Here is a 27881-nt window from a genome sequence, read left to right on the forward strand (position 1 = left end):
TAAGGACTTGTTGTGGGGTTGGACCTGAAGCATGATATTAACATCCCTTATACATGTTGAGCCATCAAATAAGGCTCAGACATAGATGCCTCAGATGTGATGGATGCAAAGGATTGGATCGAAGCCTTAATCCGAGGGCTGATGTGCCTAGTAGGGATCCTGGGGAACAACTGGCTGGGTCTCCGCTCTCTCCCTGGACCTAAGTCCCTTCTCCGCACCAACGAGCTCCTCTTCATCAACCTGGCCATCTCCAACCTCATCACCAACTACCTGGTGGATCTCCCCGATACCATGGCTGACTTTGCTGGCCGCTGGTTCCTGGGGGAAGCCTACTGCGGTGTGTTCCGGTTCTGCTCGGACCTGTCGGAGACCAGCAGTATCTTCTCCACCTTGTTTATTAGTGTGTTCTGGTACCAGAAGCTGGTGGGCTCTCTGAAACGCGGAGGAGCTCCGGTCCAGCTGGATAGCCTCCGTCTCGTAGCCTATCTCCTGGCTGGCAGCTGGACAGTGGCTGGGGTCTTCAGTGTTCCACACTTCTTCTTTGTCCAGGTGGACAGTGGGAATGAGAGCCACAAGGACTGTATAGAAGTATTTCCCTCCCAAACTGCAAGGCAGACCTATGAGACATTGTATCTGACCCTCGCTAACGCCCTCCCCATCGCTGGTATAGTGTTCTCCAGCATCCAGATTGTGATCACTCTGCTAAGGAACCAGATGCGTATCAAGAGCCTGACTTCAGACCATCACAAGGGGACAGATAATGCTCTACCTAACAAGCGGGAGAAGATGGACGTCTCAGAGAAATATGATGAAACAGGCATCAAGACATGTGATAAAGAGGCAGATTTACCAATAGTTACTTCTCCAGTTTTCCCTCAGAGTTCTAGAAACCAGAGGATTTCAGATATCCGCCCCAACCTGCCTGGTGTCTCCTGCTCTGTCCTACCTTGTGCAGGACCCTCTGTTGTACACAGCTCAATCAGTTCCCCCCTCTACCAGGTTGAGGTTGGTGACAGCAGAGTCAGAGCTTCACCTGATCGCCAGAGGACCTCCCAGCCTCCAGCTAAGCTCAGCCCAGGCTCAGGCACGCAGGTGAGGGCAGCCAAGAGCGTGGTGGCTGTGGCCACTGTGTTTGTGGTGTGCTGGGTGACCCACCTCTTATTGAGGATATCCAGCAACATCCACACGTCCTCCGTAGTGGTGGAGGTGGCCAGCTACATCGCATCCTCTTACACCTGCATCATACCTTACATCTTCCTCTATGGAGTAAAGAAACTGTCTTGCTCCTGCAGAAGGTAGATAGATATGGCTATACACACATTGCTAATTTACTGGCATCAACCCAGACCAACTGCTACGTAGAACTGCTGCTCTTTAGGGCATCTGTGTTGTCTGAAAATACATTTAAATTATATTGGCTTATCACCATGATTTCATTAGTGTAATTATACTACTGTAAACAAACAGGCAGTATATACAAATTTTTCTGGCCATGGCGGGGCCGCTCTGGTCTACTTATTGCCCCTGCCCAGCGGAGGGGTGGCTGGCAACACCTGGGTAGACGAACACACCCTATAAGTAGATAAGAGCTGGCTGTTCCCTCTCTCGATTGAGCATGCCAGTGATCATGAAGGAACGAGAAAGCATGCTCACGTAACAGGGAACGCCCACTTACACAGGAACCTTGACCATTCTTTTCAATGGAAACGGCCTGAGTGAACTATATTATTTATCCACCATCTTTGATGTATATCCTATCACATCTAAGTGAATATCAGCGAACTCTAACTACTCTCTGAAAGATACAGCTAGGGTGGCAGGTAGCCTAGCAGTTAGAGCGTTGGCCCAGCAACTGAAAGGTCGTTGGTTTGAATATCTGAACCGACAACGTGAAAAATCTGTCAGTGTGCCGTTGAGCAAGACACAACCCTATAAAACACATTTCACTGCACCAATCTGTTTTATCTGACAATAAAACCTATTTTTGGCAATGGTGACTGAATCACAAGGATGTTAATGTTGTCAACCCTGCAGAATGTAAGCTACATAAAATACACTATAGATATCATTACATACTATAAAGTTTTTGTTAACAAGCATTTCAACTTCAAGTGAGTTTAATTTAAGTGCTTCATGAGGTTGGGAAATCAATTCTGCATCTCTGGAGCAGAAGCTACTTTAATTATTTTGTTTCCAGCAATTTAAAATCAAAGGCCCATGCCTGAGTACTTGGGAGAAAAACATCCAGCAATAATTACTACGTTGCAGTGACAGCAACCGGCCCTGAAGTACAATTATCCTCCATTAAGGGTAATTATGTCAACAAAAACAGCAGGGACAAAAAGTATGAACCTTTAAGCTGGGGAACTTTGTTAATTGACAACTATGATGTTGAGTGCTATGATGTTGGTCCTGCAGTGAAATCACTACAGTTACCATAAATGGATCTCTGATGGATCTCACAAGATTCACTTGTGCAAAAAGTGTATTTTTTATTATACTGAACAGGTTGCAGGTTTTATACTTAAAAAAAAAAATTATACAAAACTTTCAACCAAAGAAACTTGACAAATTTTAATGATTCAATTTATGTAAAATTGCATGCCTAAGTTGACAGACTAAAGCTATTTGAGCAGCACCCTTATACAAGGCATGGCTCAAGGACTTCTGGCATAACCACGAAATCTCAGTTGAGTACAAGATACATAAAATCAGACAAACACTCATAAATGCTACTTAACTAGTCAGCCAAAAGCAAACACTGTTCAAGGCGTCTGGTCATTCAGAAAGAGAAAATACAAACAAAACGTGTAAAAGGGTTTAGTTGTCATTGTTGTTATAAACCTTTGGCAGAAGAGAAAGGCCTTCCGAGCGTAATATTTGGAGTACAAATATTCCCCTTTGTATTACAGAGGTTGATTGGTACAGACAAACCAAAATACAAACAGCTTAACAAAGTCTTGACATCTAAACTGAGGGGGAGAATTAAAAGGGGCTTAAATGAGTGGAGTGATTAAGACAGCGTCCTCAAATCACAATGTCTATGTAACATCCTCAAATCACAATGTCCATGTAACAAACGGCAATACTTATGACTCAATCATGGCATGTAGAGGGAAAGACATCAGCATATAGATTTAAGTTCAAACAAAATGACCAAGCCATCTGAGAGCAATCATGTAAGTGCATTTCTCCTCAACATACGTACATTCAATATTTTACCCACATGAGAAGAACAGTAACTCCATGATGTGGATTTAAATGAAGATCCCATCCCTGTAAAGTATTGTACTCTAATTCGGTGTCTGAACAACAGTTCATGTTGTTTTCACAACATACATTTTTGTGAGACCAATACAATTCCCTCAGCCACCAATAAGTGGTTGTCCTAACTTCTTAACATAACTTCTAGGCTTATTGTTCAAAACAAAATGCATACTGTACTTATAAAATAAGTTAAAAACAGGATGTAAAACGTCTGAAGATAGGGGTGTAGAGCGAGCTGGTCAATACCCCCCTCTTCATGAGAAATGTGGGGGTGTTAATCCTTTGAGATGTAACTGCAGTCAGAGACCAAACTGTTCTCAATGTCACGCCACTATCAGAAATCAGCCACAACAGAAGATATAGAAAGAGAGGAAGGGAATCTTTCAAATCATGTTATTCACAACTGTAAACCTCTATCAATCTTGAGGTCTCTGTATTTAGCACGCCAAAAGTTGCAGTGTCTCAATCTGTCCCTTTAATTGAGGATCCTCCTGTGACCCCTGGAGACCTCCTTAGTGAACTTTCTCCAGCTTGGCCTGCAGGGCCTTGAAGTTGCCGATGGTGAGCTGCAGGGCAGAGTTGGGACTCAGGGACTGCAGCTCCACCAGGTAACCACAGATGTTATCCAGACACACATTAGTGAACCGCCGTGTGAAAGGGACAGAGAGAAATATGAGTAAGACAGTGCATATTAGACACATTTCACAAACAATTACATTCTCATTACTATGTAAACAGGTTGATATGCTTCCAAATAAGGAGCATTTATAAATGGAGACAGGATAAAAGGTTAACACACTTGGTGGTGGGTTAGTTACCGGTCATATGTTGGTACTTTGCTGGGATCCTCCACGTATCCTGACAGCAGCACATGGATACACTCTACCAGGTGGAGAGGCTTCTTTAGACGCTGCCAACACGGATCCTGGGATACACACAGCCAGAGTTGGAAACATTCAGTATTAAGTGTACAGCGCCATTCCTCATTAAATAATGCTCACGTTAAACAGGTGCAAATTCTGAAATTCATTATAACCCTTTAATATTAAGGGTATCTTCATCTACTCATATTAATAGGGGGGAGGACACACACACACGTCATAAGCCCTGATTTTATATATTTTTTATTACAGGAAATTACCCTCAGCCTCGTGGGAAAATGTGTAGAATAGCAGGAAATTAGCAAAACAAAATTCCCCTCTGCCGCAAGGTGACAAAATAATCCAAGAAATAATATAATTGGGGGAGCCGTGCTCAGAGCTTGCGGGGTACCCCGCAAAACTGCGCTACGCCACTGTTCGTATCCTATGCCTGCCAGCTGTAATTGCCCCTCAGGGATGAATAAAGTTCATGAAATTGAATTGAGAGATATACCCATTTCTTGAAGAGTTGGTCGTAGACCTCCAGCAGACGGGGCAGCTGTAAGCCTATCTCCTGCACGGTGAACGTGACGAAGCCCACGTCCCAGTTCAGACAACACACCTCCTGTTCCAAAAACTTCACCAGGAATTCTGGATGCACAAGACAGTCTAGCGACATTAAACAATTTGCACATGCAACAGATCTCTGTAGTCCAATAGTAGACAAGCTACGACAGGCCACAGCACTTGGTGGACAATTAGGCAAAACACAGATTACACTTCCAGTCCTTACAGAGACACACCTTAGAGACATACTATGCATGTTGACTTCATGAATTGCTAATGTAATTACACTAAGTGGGGATGTTTTACATACATGAAAATCTGTAGAGAAATCATGGGGTAAATAGATGGAAAGTAGACCTGGGGTTTTACCTAGAGGGAAGTATCTGGGTGTTCCAGCATAGATCTTTCCAAGAGACACCAGTTTGAGACTCAGAACGCTCATTCTGTCAGCTGGACTCCTGGCCACACTGTCACACAGCTCTGGAACAAATAGAAAAAGTAATTTCGGGTATTTGGAAAGGAAGCCCTTTATCTACTTCCCCAGAGTTAGATCATCTCATGGATACCATTTTTATGGTTTACAGAAACAGCTAGCATTCTGCAATTGCACTAACGTTAGTTAGCAACTTCCTTCAAACTGCACGCATAGACATAAAAATGGTATCCACGATGCCAAAATCCTGAATTGTCCCTTTAAGAAATAGTTCAGAATGCAATAGAAAGTTCCAAAAGACCAAAGCGTCAGAGAGAAACGACTGGGATGACATCAGGTGCTACCATGTGTATTTGTCTGTACACACCTTTCTCCATGACCTCCTGCCACAGAGAGTGCACCAGGATGGGGTCAGAGTGACCCGCACAGTGGATGATGGCCAGCTTGCATTCAGACAACCGGAAGTGATCTGCAAACTCCCCATACAGCTAGATTGGAGGACAAAGGATAGAGTATTAAAAAAAAAAACAGAGTCAAGGATAATGTTAGATATTCATGCACTGTTACCTTGGTGATGTCCATAAGCTCTGAATCCAGTTGTGACACAGCTCCCTGTACAGAGGGATGCTGGGAGTACTGTCTGCTCAGAGTATCCTGGATCTGGACCTGAATACAGACCACCTGGGAGGGATGAAACCATATCAGCTTGAGTTAAAAAATATATACATCTAAGCTGTATCAAAGGGTGAAAAATCTAAAAACCTAATAAATTTCAAGATTAGAGCTAGAATCTCCCCTCCCCGTACCTCCATCTTCTCCTCCAGTTGGTGCAGGAACTCCCCCTCAGCTCCCTGGGCAGAGATGCAGGAGGAGCTCTTGGCTGACAGGATGGCCCTGGAGATGTATTCCAGCCTCTGCTTCAGAGAGATCTCAGTACTGAACAAACAGAACCGACACATTTATACTCACATTTAACATTGCTCAGAATCAACAGGAATGAGGACATTTTCATGACTGTTGGAGAGGATAAAAATAAAAGCCATTTAGCCGACACTTATCCAAAGGACTTAAAAATCACGTGTCTACATGTTTATTTTTATGGGTGTTCCCAGAGGGAATCGATCCTTTGCCTTGTTAGCACCGTGCTCTACCAACTGAGCAACACAGGACCATTGTGTGCAGATGGCCCATCATGTATAAAGACTCATAGCCTGTTAGGCCTTTTACCTGAGCATGTCCGCAGGACGTGAGCTGCCTTCCCAAAGCTGCGGCTCTTCTCATAGTATCTCCACAGCAGGTCCATGTTCCGCACCTTACTCTGCTCCTGTTTGATCATGTGCATCAGGTGTTCCTCGAGGTAAGGAGAGTTCACCTGGATAGACCACACAGACAGAGTGCGAGGATAATATTAAAACCACCAGGCCACACAATGAAAGATCAGTTAATTGCAATACAAAAAATTCCAGAACTAGGCATCTCAGGCTGTGACTGCGGGACAATGCCAGAAGGTTCTTACCTCCAGAAGCTTGTCGGTGAGGTCAGCCTGTATAAGCCAGTTGTAGAGGGCTATGTGGAAGAGTTCATCCTGTGACCTCTGGGCCAGACCAATAATCTGCTCAAACTACCAGGCAGAAAGAACATCATGATCAGCTTATTCATGAATTGAGGCCAAAATCTTGGAACTAACACACATTCACATAAAAAAATAAGTAAACTAAATCTTGCAATTGCCATTGGGGGAAAGTCTCCTCCCAGCAGCACTCACGTGGGCGGTGGCATCCTCGTTGCTCAGCATGTTAGGGTCAGAGGTCATGACAGGGGTTCCTGGCTGCTTAGGGACGCTGGGAGACTGAGGTGCAGCTTTACTTTGGTTCACCAGCTCCTGCATGGTGTCTGTGATACACTTATAACACGACAACCTACAGGAGGAGTGGAGGGGGTGGTCAGACGATGTCAGCACAAAAGGAGAAAATAAAGGGCCCGGACATCCCTTAGCAGATATCTATTACCACAGTATTTCATATTCAATGTGAACAGGTAGTAGGTCACCTCTCCTGGAAGGCCAGTGCTCCAGCCTGATCCTCCTCTGACTCTCCGTTCTTATAGAAGTGAGGTCCCAGCCTCTGAGGATCCTTCTTATCCGCTGCAGTCAGGCACAGCTCCAGCACTCTCTCATAGAAACGCACTGAGAGGGAGAGAAACATTGTTAGCATCCATCCACACAGTAAGCATTAAGAGTAATATTTGCAGGGTCCAATGTTGAAGGGACATTTCTAAGTTCCAAATTTATGTTCATCTCCAGCCCCACCCCACTGTCAACATATGTGAAAATGGCTTATTTCTGTGTTTGTGGGGGGGGAAAAGAAGATAAGCATTTCCAATGACAGTGTGCATCATGTGATTTTAACCAATGATGTGTAGGCATTGTCTACTAATTGGTTGATGATGTCATTGGAAACACTTATCTTCCTCTATCTTTTTGACTACAAAACAAGCCATTTTCACATGTTTATGTGGTCCTGGAAATTATGACTATTTTCCTTCATCTTATTTTCTTACTGGTCCGGTCATATGGGACCAAAAATAATTTCTACTGGCCCGGACATGGTGTAGTTTCTAAATGCATTGGGGTCATGCAGGGTCTCTAGGTTGGCATGCTTTCTCTCTATATGCATTTTACATTTAAGTCATTTAGCAGACGCTCTTATCCAGAGCGACTTACAAATTGGAAAGTTCATACATATTCATCCTGGTCCCCCGTGGGGAATGAACCCACAACCCTGGCGTTGCAAGCGCCATGCTCTACCAACTGAGCCACACGGGACCGTGTGGCTTCAAGCGATCCCCCCTTTAGGAACTCTTGCAGTTTTGATAAAGCTCTCTTTGGACATTGCACCATTTCCCTCTAGCTCTCTCAGAAGTCCTCTGACCAAAACTGGTTGTCATCACGTCTTGCAGTCAATTTTGCCTCAATGTTTCTCAGAATTGCATGCCCTTCAAGCATCTTGATCGTGTCACTGAATACGGTCAAGTTTCCATGGACAAAGTCCAGCCAAAGTTCAGTCAGTGGATCTTCGAACATTGTTTGCAGGACAACAGGGCATTTGTCTTGAGAAAGAAAAAAGGATTTCAATGGCACATACCTTTTCAGCACTCTTTCTAGAGCAGGGAGCATGGACAGCCAGCGAACATTGCTGTGTCCTAAAATGTTATGGTACTCCTGGCCAACAAACTCACAAAAGCTCTTCAGTCTTTCTACTCTGACGGTGAAAATATCTTTGTGACCAGGTACTCAACATCAAGGGGAATCATATCCAAAGCTGTTCTGGCCGTGTTATGAATGATGTGGGCAGGATAACCTAAGCCAATCACCTCCCTCTGCAGAGCATTTTTTACTTTGGTATGGACATTGACCCTCCCCAGCCTATTCAGTCCTCCAAAGTTGGTATTTGTGTTGTCGGCAGAGAATGCCACGACTTTGTTTTGCAGGTTACATTTTTGGATGACCACCAGGACCTCAGCTGCAATCTCCTCTGCTGTTTCTGCTTTCAAATCAACAAATCAAGCAGTTTTGTTTCCACAGATGTGCTGCCATCATATATCTTACAATATCTGACTGCTATTGGCAGCAGCTTTACATGTCCATGATTGGACACATCAATGGACAGGGACACAAATTCAACATGGTCTAGGTCCTGTGTTACCAAAGTAGTTTCCCATGGTGCTAACACGTTACTTACTGTGGCGTCACATTTTGTCCTAGCACATGTAAACTTCGGCTCATAAAGCTTTCCCTCCTGCACAGCTAAATCATATTCTTCTTGGGAAGGCTCTACCTTCTTGATGAATGTGGTGACAGAGGGCATATCAACACGGGCAATCAGAGAGGCTTTATGTTTTTTTGTCTGTTGATGTTCTACCACTGCCGTTCTTCCCCCGCTGCCAATTGAAAAAGAGGAATTACAAAGGGTGCAGTTAACCATTCTATCGTCTTGACCTGAGTGTATAAATGGAAATTCTCTCAGCATGTTGTCATTAAAACGGCATTTCCGTTTCTTGGAAATAGCCATTGTGTCTGCTCCTCTGTCTGCTCTTCTTTCCTCTCCTTGTGTCACTCTTCTTACTCTCAACTTTTTCTTCTCCTCCAATCATCTTCCTGATCTTTCTTAATTTCCACACTCTCCTCACTTCACTCCCTTCATTTTTCCTTCTTCTTCTCCAATCTTTCCTCCTCTGTCATTATTATTATGTAGCCATTATTGGCTACATTTAGTTATTATGATATGTATAAAAAGCTGTGTAATATAATTTTGCAATCGAAGTCATTAGTCTATTCTTTAGAATTGCATTACTTTGTTTCTTTAGTGTCATTTCAAGATTTCTTTTTTTTATACATCTCATATTAGGACACTGCCCCTTTAAGACAACTGTGTTCCAAAAGAGATGGACCTAGCTATAGTAGGCTAGCTGAGACAAATGCTAGATGTCTTTTTACAGCTTTCATTTGCAGACTAGCAACAGTAGCATGTTCACTATTGAAGGTTTACGTCTGTAAATACCTTTCCTTAACTAAAATAAATAAGCTGAGCGAGTAGATTGATGGCATCAACTCATGTACGGCTCGAGAAGTTGTGACTCGTGGGAGCGTGGTGGTGCTTGAATGAACAGCCAATCATATTGCTCAAATAGAAATAGCATGACTTTTCCGCGTGTAGTCTTCAATAGTAGATTGCAACAGAGCAGGTAAATGTTGAACTGGATTGCAAAAATGCACTGAGAATTTACTGGCCTGGTCGGGCCAGTGACTGACGAGATCCACTGGCCCGACATGTTTTTACTGGCTCCGGGCCAGTATGATGGCAGCCTTACCCTGTCTGTACTGGGAGCAGACCAGTGGCAGGTCTGTGTGATGGCTGATCAGCTGGTAGAGCTGTAATGACTCTCAGTGTTCTCTCCTTATCTGTCCTAGTCTGGATCTGTCTGGAGCCCTGCAGCAACTCATTAGCCTGAGAGAGAGACATTCAGTTCTCAGGTACTGTTATACTGGGAGAAACGAGGGCAGTGGATGATACCAAAAAGTCTGCCCACAGACTAAAATCGGATGCAATGTCTGTTGTACATCATCCCTGTCATATAGAAAAAAAACAACCGGGTGTGAGTATGCTCTACCTTTGAGCAGATGCTGTCGTCACTGCTGTACAGTAGGGGGCAGATGTCTCTGAGGTGGGTGCTTATGGCATCTACAGAGGCAGAGTCTTTGATGTAGACGTTGATGAGGGCTGTGATCAGGGCTCCGGTCAGCTCCAGACCCCGGATCACCACGTCCTTAACTCACCCCCTTCATCTGGACCTGGAACTCCTAGAACGCAATGCACAGAGGGGTTATAAACAGGATACAAGAGAAACATCTTGACAAAATACTTGGACGATTAAACAATGGGATGAATCAGTCAGTGATTGACAGCACAATGTATTCCTGCACATCCTGAATATCCAGCGCTGGTTTCCCCGGGCACAGATTAAACCTGGTCCTAGATTAAAAATCAATCCCAATGGAGAATGGACTAGGGTTAATCATCTGTGTCCGGGGAACCAGTCCCCAGTGAGGTCATGGATCTAGAACTTACCTTGGGTAGTTCAGAGACAATGAGGCTGAACTGGTGGTCACACAGCAGCTTCCACAGGGCCAGGGTCTGACAGGAGCGATGCACCAGCTGCTGGATACCCTGCAGGGAGACCTTCTCATAGACCTGAGCCTCGGCTGGGGACGGGGAGAGGATAGAAATAAGGATTAAACAGTCGGAGACCACAAAATAATTCAAGAACAGTGTGTTCTTAATAGTGTTATGATTATACTCAGACCCTGCTGTAATTCTAGTTGCTCCTTGATGTGGATGGCAGTTTACCTTTAACACCCACATATTACTTAATGTGGTACTTCCTCTGGAGTTCCTGCTGAATTTGCTGAGAACTGGCTCCATCAGGCCGCATGAAACATAGCAGCCGCTGCTGCAGATTGGCTGGTGAGCTAAAACTGTAGAGCATAAGATGCCATTCAAACCGTATTTATTTCACCCAATGACCATAGAAGTGTAGCTATATTTCCCATAAAGTAGCCAGCCCAGGGCTTGGCCACGGGGAGAAGCAGGGCCCAAGGGTCTGTCTTACCTGGCTGTACCCAGAGACGAGGGGCTGAACTGGGAGTTCTTATCCAGGAAGTCCTTCAGACCATGGAGCTCCAGAAGAACTGACTCCAGATCAGATGAGCTGGCTGTGCTCTCCAATTGGGAGAGCGAGATTGACCATCATCATCAAATTAACTTGCAAAGGAAGACTAATTTGCTGTTTATGTAATACTCACAATACTGACAGCCTGATTTCCTTTAATGACGATCTTCTCAACAGCAAGACTCCCGTCCCAGATATTACTGTTAATCAATAATGATAAGTTAACTTAGTCAAGTGACTCAAGCCATGACATAAGTGACACATTAATGTTTCTGAGTCCAGTACAAAAGGTAAAGGGATAGTTCACCAAAATAAAAATTATAATATCAGTAACATGACTTGAATAGGATGTGCCACAAATGCTAATAAACCAAAGAATGGATTGGTGTCATAACTTGTCTAAAGACTGCTTACAGGGTATGGACACCAACATATCATTTTGTAATTTGGGTGAACTATCCCTTTAAACATGCCAGAAAATTGTATTTCCCCAGTATGGAGGTGAGACCCGAGTACCGTACGTTGTCCAGCTGAGGTGACTCACACCAGTATGGAGGTGAGACCTGAGTACCGTACTTTGTCCAGCTGAGGTGACTCACACCAGTATGCGTGTGAAGTAGACACTGATGCCGTTGTGCTTCCCTGAGAAGACCACCTCTGGCCCAGAGGACAAGCCAGCGATGGGGGCGGAGGGCATGGCTGGTACATAAGGCGTAGACACACTCTGGGGCATCATACCTGAGATATTGTTGTCAATGGCAAAAAACACACACACACATTAAAACCACTCAAATGTTCCGAAGTAATTCACTCAATGTTGCCAATATTCAGTGGGTGAATGTGTCAGTGGAGGCTGCTGAGGGGAGGAATAATGCTTGGAATGGAGTCAATGGAATGGTATCAAACACAAAATAATTTGGTTTCCAAGTGGTTGATGCCATTCCATTGACTGTTTAGTACTGTTGACTGCAAGGCACTCAGCAATCATATGGAGGAAAATGAAGGTAGTGTACCTGGAGCCGGTGTAGCTAGGAAACTAGGGTTAGGAATGGCGCTGCTACCAACAGACATATGGGATCCTATAAGAACAACAGGTAGGGAGTCAGACAAGTGATGCAGACAGACAACTTCTCATTCAAATCTGTACAATTTACACAAGGGATTTCCACCACGACATTATTGCCATGTTACAACAAATGGGAATTCATATAATGCTAAAGTGCTAAAAGCAGAAATCCTTCCTCAGATGCCCCTCACCTGGTACAGGAGAGCCGAACAGCGCTCCAACGCTGCTAGGAGCAGAATGAGCCGAGGGGAACCTCATCTGAGCCTCTCCTCCATACCTAAAGAAGGCTCTGGTGGCCCACTGAGACACCTTTCTGTCGCAGGCAGCACTGGAACGGGACAGAATCAGAGCAGTGGCACACGCCTGCTCCTCCTGAGAGGATTAGATCAATAAACAGAGAAATAAAGACAGAGTGTGTGTAGGGGTACTTGCACTAACAAGACATTGAGTAATGAGATTCATACCCTGTGCAGTTTGAAGAAGCGTTCGACTTCTTCACTCTCTCCACCAGTACTGCACACCAGTAGGTGGCGCAGCTGGTCCACCGGCCGCAACTTGTGGAAGATGCGACTTCCCTGGAAGACCATGATTAAACAACAAGTTTATAGATTTTTGCCTTTGTTCCCAAAATTACAGACAGGACTGAACAAGTTTCATCGACTGTGTGAATTTAGTGCCATTCACACGGTACAAACTAAGCTGTAAAATCTTGACTGTACCTTGGCAGAGATAAGGACAAACTTCTGTGGAGGGACATTGTGTTGCTTCACCACGACAGGAGTGTCAGTGAGAGGAACCTGGTCCTTATTCAGGGGGGGGGGGGGTAGAGATTTTAGGTGCTTTCTCCTCCTCGATGGCACATAGCGCCCAGGAGTGGCCATCTACATTGGACATCACCTGAAATTAAATAGACAATATGCTCTACAATACTTTTTTAAAGTCAAAATGCAAAAGAAATTAATCAAAATCATAGCATATGCGTTGCAAATAGGGTTCAGAGGTGGAAACTTTCCGTGGGAATATATGGGAATTAATAGAAATATATGCAAATTAATACAATTTAAAACGTCGATTTTTGCATTCGATATATTTACCATACGGAGACAGAAACAAACCTTTACCTTACGATAAGTAGACATAATTGCAAGTGATTAAATCCTTACAATAGAAATAAACAATTTAGTTATGAATTGAACTTTAATTAAATGAGTTGACTTCACATGGGATGATTTCACTGAACAAAAGAAAGGGAATATTGAATGATCCATCGCATCTCCCAAAAATGTTTTCAACATATATCTGTAAAATTATAGTCTAGAAAATAAAGCTTTGGTTGTCTTCTCTCTGGACCTCCTCAATGTCCACCTCTTGAACATCAGACTCTGAAGCCTCATCGTCACTTTCCAACCTTGTTGAGGGTGGCTCGTTGTCAGGCTCAAAAAGCCTCAAATTTGCCCGGATGGCCACCAATTTTTCAACCCTTTTATTGGTCAGCCTGTTGTGTGCTTTGGTATGTGTGTTCCCAAACAAGCAGAGTCTGAACATCAGACAGGATGGCATCATCTCCCTCAATCCGTGCAATGGCTACTGCTATAGGTTTCAGGAGTTTCAGGCTGCTTACCACTCTCTCCCAAAATACGTCATCCAGGAGGATCCTCTTGATGTGGCTGTCCATGTCGGCAGACTGTGGTATGGCCATTTCTTGGAGACTCCTTCCCCACCAGGAGACTGTCAAACATGATGACAACACCACACCAACGGGTGTTGCTGGGCAGCTTCAATGTGGTGCTCTTATTCTTCACTTTGCTTGGTGAGGTAGATTGCTGCTATAACTTGATGACCCTTCACATACCTAACCATTTCCTTGGCTCTCTTGTAGCGTGCATCCATTGTTTTCAGTGCCATGATGTCCTTGAGGAGCAGATTCAATGCATGAGCAGCACAGCCAATGGGTGTGATGTGAGGGTAGGACTCCTCCACTTTAGACCAAGCAGCCTTCATGTTCGCAGCATTGTCTGTCACCAGTGCAAATACTTTCTGTGTTCAAAGATCATTGATGACAGCCTTCAGCTCATCTGCAATGTAGAGAACTGGTATGTCTGTTGTCCCTTGTGTCTGTGCTCTTGTAGAATACTGGTTGAGGGGTGGAGATGTAGTTAATTATTCCTTGCCCACGAACATTCGACCACCCATCAGAGCTGATTGCAATACAGTCCGCTTTCTCTATGATTTGCTTGACCTTCACTTGAACTCTGCATCCAGCAAATGAGTAGATAACCCCTCTTACCAGACATGCTTTATGCTGGGCGAAGAACATTCAGAAATCTCTTCCAATACACATTGCTTGTGAGCATCAGAGGTGAACCAGTTGCATACACAGCTCAAGTAAGACATTCATCAGCATATCTGACTACGTTCCTCCATTGAGTCAAAAAAAACCTTCTGATTCCAGGAGGACCATGAGCTGTTGCTATCAATAAGTTGTCTGATTCATCATTTTCTATTCTTCTCGAATAGAAGTAGAGGGACTTTTGTCAGAGGTTGCTTTTTGTGAATGCTGAGGGAACTTTATGCACTTGGCCAGTTGATTCTGCATCTTTGTTGCATTCTTCACATATGATTTGCACAGTATTTGCAAATGTACACAGCTTTTCCTCCTACATTAGCTACAGTGAAATGTCTCCACACATCAGATAGTGCTCGTAGCACTTTCCTGTAATGATTAGAAAAAAAATACATACAATTCCATGTACAGATAAATAGTTAAGCAGTTAGATTAAACTCCTTTATAAGATAAATATTTTAAAATGAAACATGTATACTAACATTCCTCAGTTAGCAGACTCAAGCAAGCTAAAACCCACATGGTAGCAAAAACTAACAAGCAGAAATTGTTGATAAGTTAGACTTTGCTGTAGGCTACTATTTAACAAAAATCATGTCATATAAAATATATTCACCCCACCCAGTATTGTAATCAAAGCTTACCAGAAAGCATGTAGTCTTTGGCTCAGACAGTGTAGTAGTGTGGGCTCAATAGCATCTCATTAGTGTGCAAGATCTTGAGAATCAGCTGTACATGTGATGGAAGAATGCACTGTGCATGCAGAGGGTTGCAATTCCATTGAATTGGGGATAGTTTAACCAAAATATGCCATAAGACCTAGAATTGCCTTATGCGTATCCCACAAAAAAGGTTCACTGTTATAAGCTGACTTTTTTGATGAATTTAAGTAAAATTCCCTGGCTTAACTTCCCATGGAAATTTACTGGAAAGTTTACGAACCTTTGCAACCCTAATCGCAAAGTAAGCTCGGTTTTGACATGACATCCAAGTGTGTGTGGATCTGGTGTAATACTTCTTACTATGACCCTAACTGTCAGCTCCCACCTGTGCCTCCATCAGGGGTTTCTTAAAGGGGAAGGAGTCGTGGTTGATACACCACAGGATGTCACTGTCCTCAGCCTCAGAAGCTGCCATGAGGAGAACTCCTGTAGGGATCAACACGAGTAAACTTTAAAAAAAGGGTCAATCCGCTATTGAATCACTAACAAAGCAGCCACTCTGTCTCCGTTTGGTAAAATTCTGAGTGATGGGCTTGGCGAAATGTATAGACAGAGCTAAGGATAGAAGGACTGACTATCCATAATATTACAATTATAGTTTTACGCATGTTTTGAGGCTACACAGCGTTTGTTTGTTTAAAAACAGCAACAAAAAACGTATATATTTTGGGTTCTGGTGGGGTACAACAGTTGAACTAAGTTCATGGGGCATTTATACAGTGCATTCGGAAAGTATTCAGATCCCTTGACTTTATCCAGATTTTGTTACATTACAGCCTTATTCTAAAATTGATTAAAACAATACACCATAATGACAAAGCAAAAACAGGTTTAGACATTCTTGCAAACATATAAAAAAAAACAAGTACTCAAACCCTTTAAATCAAATCAAATTTATTTATATAACCCTTCTTACATCAGCTGATATCTCAAAGTGCTGTACAGAAACCCAGCCTAAAACCCCAAACAGCAAGCAATGCAGGTGTAGAAGCACGGTGGCTAGGAAAAACTCCCTAGAAAGGCCAAAACCTAGGAAGAAACCTAGAGAGGAACCAGGCTATGAGGGGTGGCCAGTCCTCTTCTGGCTGTGCCGGGTGGAGATTATAACAGAACATGGCCAAGATGTTCAAATGTTCATAAATGACCAGCATGGTCAAATAATAATAATCACAGTAGTTGTCGAGGGTGCAACAAGTCAGAACCTCAGGAGTAAATGTCAGTTAGCTTTTCATAGCCAATCATTGAGAGTATCTCTACAGCTCCTGCTGTCTCTAGAGAGTTGAAAACAGCAGGTCTGGGACAGGTAGCACGTCCGGTGAACAGGTCAGTGTTCCATAGCCGCAGGCAGAACAGTTGAAACTTTACTCAGTACTTTGTTGAAGCACCTTTGGCAGTGCTTACAGCCTTGAGTCTTCTTGGGTATGACGAAACAACCTTGGAACACCTGTATTTGAAGAGTTTCTCCCATTCTTCTCTGAGGATCCTCTAAAGCTCTGTCAGGTTTGATGGGGAGCATCGCTGCACAGCCATTTTCAGGTCACTCCAGAGATGTTCGATTGGATTCAAGTCTGGGCTCAGGCTGGGCCACTCAAGGACATTATGAGACTTGTCCAGAAGCCACGCCTGTATTGTCTTAGTTGTGTACTCCGGCTCATTATCCTGTTGGAAGGTGAACCGTCGCCCCAGTCTGAGGTACTAAGTGCTCTGGAGCAGGATTTCATCAAGGATCTCTCTGTTCATCTTTCCCTCGATCCTGACTAGTGTCCCAGTCCCTGCCGCTGAAAAACACTCCCACAGCATGATACTGCCACCACCATGCTAGGGATGGTGCCAGGTTTCCTCCAGACATAACGCTTGGCATTCAGGCCATAGAGTTCAATCTTGGTTTCATCAGACCAGAAAATCTTGTTTCTCATGGTGTGAGTCCTTTAGGTGCCTCTTGGCAAACTCCAAGCGGGCTGTCGTTCCTTTTACGGAGTGGCTTCCGTCTGGCCACTCTACCATAAAGGCCTGATTGGTGGAGTGCTGCAGAGATGGGAGAACCTTCCAGAAGCACAACCATTTCTACAGAGGGCTCTGTCAGAGGGATCGGGTTCTTGGTCACATCCATGGCCCTTCTCCCCCAATTTGGCCGGGCAGCCAGCTCAAGGAAGAGTAATGGTGGTTCCAAAAAGCTTCCACTTAAGAATGATGGCGGCCACCGTGTTCTTGGGGGACCTTCAATGGTGCAGACATTTTTTGGTACCCTTCCCCAGACCTGTGCTTTGACACAATCCTGTTGTTTCGGAGCTCTACGGACAATTCCTTCGACCTAATGGCTTGGTTTTTGCTCTGACATGCACTGTCAATTGTGGGATCTTGTGCCTTTACAAATCATGTCCAATCAATTGAACTTACCGCAAGTGGACTCCAATCAAGTTGTTGAAACATCTCAAGGATGATCAATGGAAACAGGATGCACCTGAGCTCAATTTTGAGTCTCATAGCTAAGGGTCTGAATACTTTTGTAAATGAGGTATGTTTTTATTTTAAATACATTGGAAAAAATAAAACCTGTTTTCATGGTTGTCATTATGGGGTATTTTGTGTAGATTTATGAGATACATTTTTATTTATTTTTTAGAATAAGGCTGTAACGTAACAAAATGTGGAAAAGGTCAAGGGGTCTGAATACGTTCCGAATGCACTGTAGGTGGTATTTGTCAAATATCAAATGGGTATATTCTACATTTAAGTAAAAGAAATTGACATAGCAACTACAGATTGACCCTTTAACTAGGGCGATGCTCGAGAACCAATTATAAAAGGACAGCATTGGAGGCTCGTGAGAGGAGTTATAGGAGGATGGGCTCATTGTAAATGGCTGGAATGGAATTAATAGAACAGATTGAAACGTGTAGTTTCCATAGGTCTGATACCATTCCATTTCAGCCATTACAATGAGCCCGTCCTCCTATAGCTCTTCCCACCAGCCTCCACTGCAGGATAGCATACAGACTTCAGTGGCTTTACCTTTGATGTACAGAGCCTTGTGGACCTTAGCAGGTTTCTGCAGGGTGGAGGAAGCAGAGAAGCCTGGAGGCAGGCGGACATGGACCAGAGCTAGCAGACTAGGGCGTGCCCCTGGGTGCTTGGCATGCGGTGGGGCAAAGGGAGTAGTACTGAAGTAGAGACGCACTCCTAGAAGCACAGATAGAGAGCTACAGGTCTTCATAAGGTCTTTGTTTTCATTACAGGATAAGTGTCTACAATGTCAGTCCGTCTCCTTACCCGTGTGAGTGACAGCCAGCAGGTGGCAGTCGGAGGACTCAAATCTGTCTATCACAGAGATCTGTACGATGGGTTTAAACACAGAGCAATCAATGGTCCTATAGAGAGATATAAAATAAATAGATTTGACCTGTTCTTAAGCAGTGATAACATTTGACCAGGGCGTTTTTCCTAGCCCCCGTGCTTCTACATCTGCATTGCTTGCTGTTTGGGGTTTTAGGCTGTTTTTCTGTATAGCACTTTGTGACATTAGCTGATATAAAAAGGGCTTGAAATAGATTTTATTGATTGACCATTCACTAGCCCTCCGGATATTATCCAGAGGTGAGGAGTAGCAGACCAACCTGGCAATGTTTCCTGCTGCAGCTACGATGGAGCTCTGTGACATGGCCGCCACACGGCTCAGACCCTGCCCATCTGCACCCAGGTCATACACCTGGAACACGCAGCAGCTTTAAACTCAACGTCCTATTCAGAAGAACCTTTTCAAATGTCTGACAAAGTTCTAACCAAAGTCATTCTGCAAATACTTACACATATGGATATTTACTACAGTGCTACCATTCAAATTGTTAAACTCTTACGGGTTTTATACCTGTAGAACCCCCTTCTCTGAGCGGGTGAAGAGAGTGTTACGGGAGTTGTCAATGGCAATCTGCACTACCGGGTCTGTGGAGCACAAAGATAGAAATGTGATGTGAAATTTAATTTAAGAACTAGAGCATAACACAAGAACATTCCAACTCCACAAGGAGCCTGAAAACTATCCTTACCATCCTCAGAGAAGGAGAACTGGAGCAGAGAGGGGACGAGGAAGGACAGGCTGCTTTTGGAGTGGTTCATCTTCCTGCAGCGTTGGCTGAACCAGCCTGCCTCGGCCTGGTAGGCTACCTCATATAGGCAGCCATCTTTCCCTGCCAGGAAGATGCGTCCCAGATCAGTGGAGGTGATGGCCAGGTGGTAGGTGTTGTCTGTGGGGATGGAGTACAGCGGGTTTGGGAGCAACTGTATCCCTCCAGACATGCTGTCATTCAACACAGAGAGGGAGAGGAAAGAGATTAGATGATACATTTCTGAAGTAGCCCACGGTGGGTCAATACTAATACCAACAACACAACCATGTCAATATAAACCAAATCAACCAATTTCATAACTGTTGCTGAATTGATGACACCAGGAGTATTGTATTGTGTCTAGCGTGTGTGGTTCAGGTATAAGGGTCATCATTACTTACCTGCCTGAGCTTTAGGGAAGCTGAGCCCCAGGATCACCACATCCACAGGAGTGGCTAAGACCAACAGGAAGTGGATGTGTGGCTGGAAAATCCCTGCAGGAAAATGTGTATCCTGTGGGTTAAGTTAAGCCAAACACCTACAAAGCTGTTGTGACTTTGAATACAGGAAACACAGCTCAGGTAAGAGTTATGCAATTTGACCTGCTTTAGGTTTGACCAGCCCCACGGACAGGATGGTTTCACTGAGCCCGTCTAAATATGCAACATCCCCCCTGTAGCACAGACAAGAGACAGAGAAAATGGGTCCATGTTTTCTGCTACTGCATAAAGTGACTTTATTTAGGAGTGCTTGGTACTCACCCATCCTCATAATTCCACATGAAGATATCGTTGTCAATGGTGAGCCACGCCCGACAAATTTCAGGAAAAACTCCCATCATACAATTGCACTGCATATCTGTTAGGGGGAGGTTAAGGCCTAGGCAACTTGTCTAAAGTGGTAGTTAGTTTTACATAGACAGTTCATATAACCCTGCACCGGCCCTTCTGAGTTCAACTGGTGAGACCTAGGGAGAATCTCAATTGCATACTCATCGCACCCTTGCCCCATTCTCAAAACCAATTGGAGAAGTTCAGAGGAGAGGAACCTCTGGCTTTCTAGTCCAATGGGTTTTGAGAAGGAGACGAGGAGAGAAGACACAAGGAGTATGCAATTGAGATCTTTCCCTAGACACAGCTCCCTCTGTGTATTCTCTGAAAAGGACACAGCTGAATTGCTCCACCAGCTCAGGTGGTAGGGGAACCCTGCGGACTGCACTGAGCTCAGGGAGGTTTGGCACACTGAGCAGCCCAGGTTCCTGAAGAGGGTAGTCCATGTCTGACCCCCCAGACAAAGATGGCATGTCTGTAACAGAGGGGGAGAGAAATAATAATAAAAAAATTTAAAAAATCACCTTAGCACAATTTGGGAAGTGATGTAAGCGCCGAAACGTGGCTGTAATCTCCCTAGACACAGTAAGAAGGCTACAGCCAAGTATCATGGCTAGAATGACCTGTGAGATAAATCGAATTGACAAACTTGAACAACATACAAACTTGCACCATTGATCACTTGACCTACTGTGACAGGGGACATTAAGAAGCTCTGAGATGTCCGGGAAGCAGCGGTCTTCTTGAAGGTGTCGGTCTATGATCCGACCAGAGCTCTCCAGCGCTTCGGCAAGGGCAGCAGCAGGCCTGCTGGGTCCTAAGGCGGGCGGCATCTGACCCTCAGCGACTGATGAGATTCACCTGAGAAGATGGAAAGAATATTTAAAATCAAATTTGTCACATGCGCCGAATACAACAGGTGTAGCAGTGAAATGCCTACTTACAAGCCCTTAACCAACAATGCAGTTAAGAATTATTATTTTTTTTTTTAAATAGAAAGAACAAATAATTAAAGAGCAGCAGTAAATTGTAATTGTGGGGCTATATACAGGGGGTACAGGTACAGAGTCAATGTGTGGGGGCACCGGTGTCAAGGTAATATGAACATATAGGTAGAGTGATTCAAGTGAATATGCATCGACAATAACAGAGTAGCAGCAGCAGCGTAGGAGGGGGGGGGGGGGGGGGGGGGGCAATGCAAATAATCTGGGTAGCCATTTGATTAATTGTTCAGGAGTCTTATAGCTTGGGGGTAGAAGCTGTTTAGAAGCCTCTAGGACCTAGACTTGGCGCTCCGGTACCGCTTCCTGTGTGGTAGCAGAAAGAACAGTCTATGACTTGGGTGACTGGAGTCTGACAATTTTTAGAGTCTTCCTCTGACACCGCCTGATAGAGGTCCTGTATTGGGCCGTATGCACAACTTCCTGTAGTGCCTTGCGGCCGAGCAGTTGCCATACCAGGCAGTGATGCAACCCGTCAGGATGCTCTCGATGGTGCAGCTGTAGAACCTTGAGGATCTAAGGACCCATGCCAAATCTTTTCAGTCTCCTGGGGGGGGGGGAATAGATTTTGTCGTGCCCTCTTCACGACTGTCTTGGTGTGCTTGGACCATGTTAGTTTGTTGGTGATGTGGACGACAAGGAACTTGAAGCTCTCAACCTGCTCCACTACAGCCCCGCCGATGAGAAAGGGGGCGTGCTCGGTCCTCCTTTTCCAGTAGTCCACAATCATCTTTGTTTTGATCACGTTGAGGTTAGAGGTTGTTATCCTGGTACCACACAGTCAGGTCTCTGACCGCCTCCCAATAGGCTGTCTCTTTATTGTCGGTGATCAGGTCCACTGTTGTCACCGGAAAACTTAATGGTGTTGGAGTCATGCCTGGCCGTGCAGTCATGAGTGAACAGGGAGTACAGGAGGGGACTGAGCACGCACCCCTGTTGAGGATCAGCGTGGCGGATGTTGTTACCTACCCTTACCACCTGGGGGTTGCCCGTCAGGAAGTCCAGGATCCAGTTGCAGAGGGAGGCGTTTAGTCCCAGGGTCCTTAGCTTAGTGATTAGATTTGAGGGCACTACGTGGTTGAACGCTGAGCTGTAGTCAATGAATAACATTCTCACAGGTGTTCCTTTTGTCAGGTGTGAAAGGGCAGTGTGGAGAGCAATAGAGATTGCATCATCTGTGGATCTGTTGGTGCGTGCGGTACGCAAATTGGAGTGGCTCTAGGGTTTCTGGGATAATGGTGTTGATGTGAGCCATGACTAGCCTTTCAAAGCACTTCATGGCTACAGATGTGAGTGCTACGGGTAGGTAACAGTCATTTAGGCAGGTAACCTTAGTGTTTAGGCACAGGGACTATGTTGGTATTACAGACTCAGACAGGGAGAGGTTGAAAATGTCAGTGAAGACACTTGCCAGTTGATCAGCGAAAGCTCAGAGTACACATCCTGGTAATCCGTCTGGCCCTGCGGCCTTGTGAATGTTGACCTGTTTAAAGGTCTTACTCACGTCGGCTGTGGCGAGCTTGATCAGTCTTCCGGAACAGCTGGTGCTCTCCTGCATGTTTCAGTGTTACTTGCCTCGAGGCTCGCGTCAGTGGGCAGCTCTTGGCTGTGCTTCCCTTTGTAGTCTAATAGTTTGCAAGCCCTGCCACATCTGACGAGCGTCGGAGCCGGTGTAGTACGATTCGACCGTAGTCCTGTATTGATGCTTTGCTGGTACGGAGGGCATAGCGGGATTTCTTATAAGCTTCCGGGTTAGAGCTCCTTGAAAGCGCAGCGCTACCCTTTAACTCAGTGCAAATGTTGCCTGGAATCCATGGCTTCTGGTTGGGGTATGTACATACAGTCACTGTGTGGACGACGTCGTCGATGCACTTATTGATGAAGCCAGTGACTGATGTGGTGTACTTCAATGCCACCAGAAGAATCCCAGAACATATTCCAGTCTGTGTTAGCAAAACAGTCCTGTAGTTTAGCATCTGCTTCATCTAACCACTTTTTTAGACCGAGTCACTGATGCTTCCTGCTTTAATTTTTGATTGTAATCAGGAGGAGAGAATTATGGTCAGATTTGCCAAATGGAGGGCGAGGGAGAGCTTTGTACGCGTCTCTTTATGTGGAGGTAAGGTGGCCTAGTTTCTTTCCCCTCTATCAGCATGTTAAATGTGCAACCAATTAGGTAACTGATTTAAGTTTCCCTGCATTAAAGTCCATGGCCACTTGGAGCGCCGCCTCTGGATGAGTGTTTTCTTGTTTGCTTATGGCGGCATACAGCTCATTGAGCGCAATTTTGGTGTGGTGTATGTAGACAGCTACAAAAAAATACAGATGAAAACTAGGTAGATAGTGTGGTCTACAGCTTATCATGAGACACTCTACCTCAGGCGAGCAGAACCTCGAGACTTCCTTAGATATCGTGCACCAGCTATTGTTTACAAATATGCATAGGCCCTTGCCCCGTGTCTTACCAGAGGCTGCTGTTCCATCCTGCCGATAGAGTGCATAACCCGCCAGCTGTATGTTATTAATGTAGTCGTTCAGCCACAACTCTGTGAAACATTAGATATTACAGTTAATGTCGTGTTGGTAGGATATAATTGTTTTCAGTTCATCTCATTTATTTTCCAGTGATTGAACGTTAGCCAACAGTACTGATGGCAAAGGCAGATTAGCCACTCGTCACCTGATCCTCACAAGGAACCCCAATCTCTTTCTCCAGCGAATGACGGGGATGAGGGCCTGTTCAGGTGTTTGGAGTATATCCTTCCCGTCCGACTGAAAGAAAAATTCTTCATTTTCAACCTCTCCCTGACAGAGTACGTAATACCCACATGTTTCAAGCAGACCACCATAGTCCCTGTGCCCAAGGAAGCAAAGGTAACCAGCCTAAATGATTACCGCCCCGTGGCACTCACGTCGGTAGCCATGAAGTGCTTTAAAAGGCTGGTCATGGCACACATCAACAGCATCCTCCCAGACACCCAAGACCCACTCCAATTTGCATACCGCCCCAACAGATGACGCAATCTCAATCGCACTCCACTCTGCCCTTTCTCACCTGTACAAAAGGAACACCTATGTGAGAAAGCTGTTCATTGACTACAGCTTAGCATTCAACACCATAGTGCCCACGAAGCTCATCACTAAGCTAAGGACACCGGGACTAAACACCTCCCTCTGCAACTGGATCTTGGACTTCCTGACGGGCCGCACCCAGGTGGTAGGAGTAGGCAATAACACATCTGCCACGTTGATCCGTAACACTGGGGCCCCTCAGGGGTGTCTACTTAGTCCCCTCCTGTATTCCTGTTCACCTCTCATCTTTGAAGCTGGTAACTTCCCTCCCTCACTAGCTTTAAGCACCAGCTGTCAGAGCAGCTCACAGATCACTGCACCTGTACATAGCTAATCTGTAAATAGCCCATCCAATCTACCTCATCCCCATACTTTATCTTGCTCCTTTGCACCCCAGTATCTCAACTTGCACATTCATCGTCTGCACAGCCTATCATTCCAGTGTTTAATTGCTATATTGTAATTACTTTGCCACCATGGCCTATTTATTACCTTACCTCTCTTATCCTACCTCATTTGCACATGCTGTATAAAGATTTTCCTACTGTATTATTGATTGTATGTTTGTTTATTCCATGTGTAACTCTGTGTTGTTGTATGTGTCGAACTGCTTTGCTTTATCTTGGCCAGGTCGCAGTTGCAAATGAACTTGTTCTCAACTAGCCTACCTGGTTAAATAAAGGTGAAATAAAATACATAAAATTCACCCACGACTGCGTGGCCAAACACGACTCCAACACCATCATTAAGTTTGCTTATGACACAACAGTGGTAGGCCTGATCACCGACAACAAACAGACGGCCTATCGGGAGGTGGTCAGAGAACTGGCCTTGTGGTGCCAGGACAACAACCTCTCCCATAATGTTAGCAAGACTAAGGAGCTGATCTTGGACTTCAGGAAAAGGCAGGCCGAACAGGCCCCCATTAACAGAGCTGTAGTGGAGCAGGTAGAGTTTCCCCCTCAAGAGACTGAAAAGATTTGGCATGGGGCCCCAGATCCTCAAAAGTTCCTACAGCTGCACCATTGAGAGCATCATGACCGGTTGAGTCACCAGCTGGTACGGTAACTGCTCGGCATCTGACTGCACTACCCTCTAGCGCCTTACAAACGGCCCAGTACATCACTGGGGCCAAGTTTCCTGCTATCCAGGACCGATATAATAGGTGGTGTCAGAGGAAAGCCCATAAAATTGTCAGAGACTCCAGTCACCCAAGTTATAGACTGTTTTCTCTGCTACCGCACGGCCAGCAGTACCAGAGCGCCAAGTCTAGGACCAAAAGGCTCCTCAACAGCTTCTACCCCCAATCATAAGACTGCTGAACAAGTCTACCCCCCCCCCCCCAAGTCTAGGACCAAAAGGCTCCTCAACAGCTTCTACCCCCAATCATAAGACTGCTGAACAAGTCTACCCCCCCCCCTCCCTTTTGTACACTGCTGCTACTCGCTGTTTGTTTGTTACCAATGCATAGTCACTTTGCCCCCACCTACATGTACAGATTACCTCAACTAGCCTATACCCCCGCACACTGACTCGGTACTGGTGCCCCCTGTGTATAGCCTCGTTATTGTGTTACTTTTTATTTTTATTGAACTACACTGTTGGTTAATTTAATGGCTTGTAAGTAAGCCTTTCACGGTGAAAGTGTTGTATTCGGCAAATGTGACAAATAAAGTTCGATTTGATTGGCTAGGCTGATTCCATGGCAAACACATAGACAGTGGCCAGCTAGCTAGACCCAGTTATCTAGGGTTGTTTACTCAACTTTGAAGATATCCATATTACAAGGACAAACTAGGGTTGGTCCAAACCCGTCTCTACGGACTGTCTGCAGTGATTCAGTAACGTTAGTTAACACCACTTTTCTGTTTATCAAAATACGTCGGTTGGAAGTGATACAAGTTCGTGTGGTGGCTAACTTGTGAAAACAATGGACCAGTTAACCTACTAGCTAGCTACCGAACGACAAGACACTAGCACCTGTTGGTACGCTAGCTAAAAACACGGGTCAATTGCTGTATATGTTAACTAGCTTGGTAACTAATGAGATTTATTGAATAACGTTCCCTACTATTGATACTCGCAACAAAATGTAATCTTACCTTACAGAAATCAAAACATGATCCCGTAGTCTTCAGTGTAAACAAACGTTGCTGCTAGCCTCATGCAACTTTTGAACAGAGCTAGGGGTGAAAGGTTATGAAATACCTCCGGTGTACTTTCAATCGAGTAAGTAATGGTGTCTTTTTGTAGGCACAAAATCCGCCATGATTCGTTGGACAAAGCCTATGGGGGAATGAATTGCATTTTTTGTAGGGTTTTTAGAAACATAAATAAAAACAGGCTTATGAGATCTTATACGTTTTGTTCTATAATATAATATTCATCTGGTAACGTCACTTGTGATTTCAAAATAAATAATGTAATCAAAAAAGCACAAAGGCTAAATCATTGGGGCGCCCGAGGGGCGCAGCAGTCACTGCATTTCAATGCAAGACGCTATTTAACTAGGCAAGTCAGTTAAGAACAAATTCTTATTTACAATGACGGCCTTACCGGGGAACAGTGGGTTAACTGCCTTGTTCAGCGGCAGATTTTTACCTTGTCAGCCCAGGATTCAATCCAGCAACCTTTCGGTTACTGTAACACTCTAACCACTAGGCTACCTGCCGCATCACATCCGACTGTGATTATGAGGCCCATAGGGCGGCACACATTGTAAATAAGAATTTGTTCTTAACTTACTGGTTACATTTAAATATATATATATATATATACAAAAATTCATACAGTTAATGTTAACTGACTGATATTATCTCAAAGAACACAACGTATAAATGATCCTAAACCTGTGTTAAGCCTAGCCTGTCAGACCTTATTTTCGGCGTTTCTCCCAAAACCCTATTATTTTCCTATACCTCAGTGTTCTTTCCCCATTCATTTCCCCCCATAGAAATGGGTGAACGAAGCAAAGGTAACTTTGTATTACTATACACTGGCGAGCTGTCTACCCGTTAGAGGCGAATTTCCACCACGCTCTTTAACCGATGTTTTAAAAATCTTCCAAATCTTTCTTTCCGCAGACGAACACGACTCCGAATTTTGTTTTAGTTTTCAATCGCATCACTGACACTGTAATGTAAATTTCTGTCCACTAAGTGGCGACAGAGTCTTAGCTATACTTTTGGACATGGTAAATAATGTGCAGCTAGAGTGAAAGAGGCGAAGCGAGAGCAAAGATTTTTAACGAACACAAGATAGACCACAGCCTGTCGTTTCCAATTGGAGCAAAATAATCATAGTGGGCAGAACAAGCAAGGAAGTGGGCAGAGCCAACCACAAGCTAGCGATATCCTATTGGCGCATTCAATATTTCCGTTAGGGAACG

General features: G+C 44.6%; 1 protein-coding gene and 1 pseudogene across 1 annotated transcript; one reads left to right on the forward strand and one right to left on the reverse strand.

The window, feature by feature from the left end:
* The first annotated feature begins 99 nt into the window (after positions 1 to 99).
* On the forward strand, positions 100 to 1299 carry LOC139568374 (rhodopsin-like). The gene has a single exon (XM_071390159.1). It carries the CDS (start codon positions 100 to 102, stop codon positions 1297 to 1299), a length of 1200 nt encoding a protein of 399 aa, XP_071246260.1.
* Positions 1300 to 2559: 1260 nt separating this feature from the next.
* LOC139536697 (nuclear pore complex protein Nup155-like) lies at positions 2560 to 27613 on the reverse strand (annotated as a pseudogene).
* Positions 27614 to 27881: the final 268 nt, after the last annotated feature.

This window comes from Salvelinus alpinus, chromosome 1, assembly GCF_045679555.1.
Source record: "Salvelinus alpinus chromosome 1, SLU_Salpinus.1, whole genome shotgun sequence".
In the NCBI taxonomy this organism is placed as follows: domain Eukaryota; kingdom Metazoa; phylum Chordata; class Actinopteri; order Salmoniformes; family Salmonidae; genus Salvelinus; species Salvelinus alpinus.

Coding starts and splice junctions, on each gene's coding strand:
- LOC139568374 (XM_071390159.1), top strand. CDS start 100: ATGGATGCAAAGGATTGGATCGAAGCCTTAATCCGAGGGCTGATGTGC.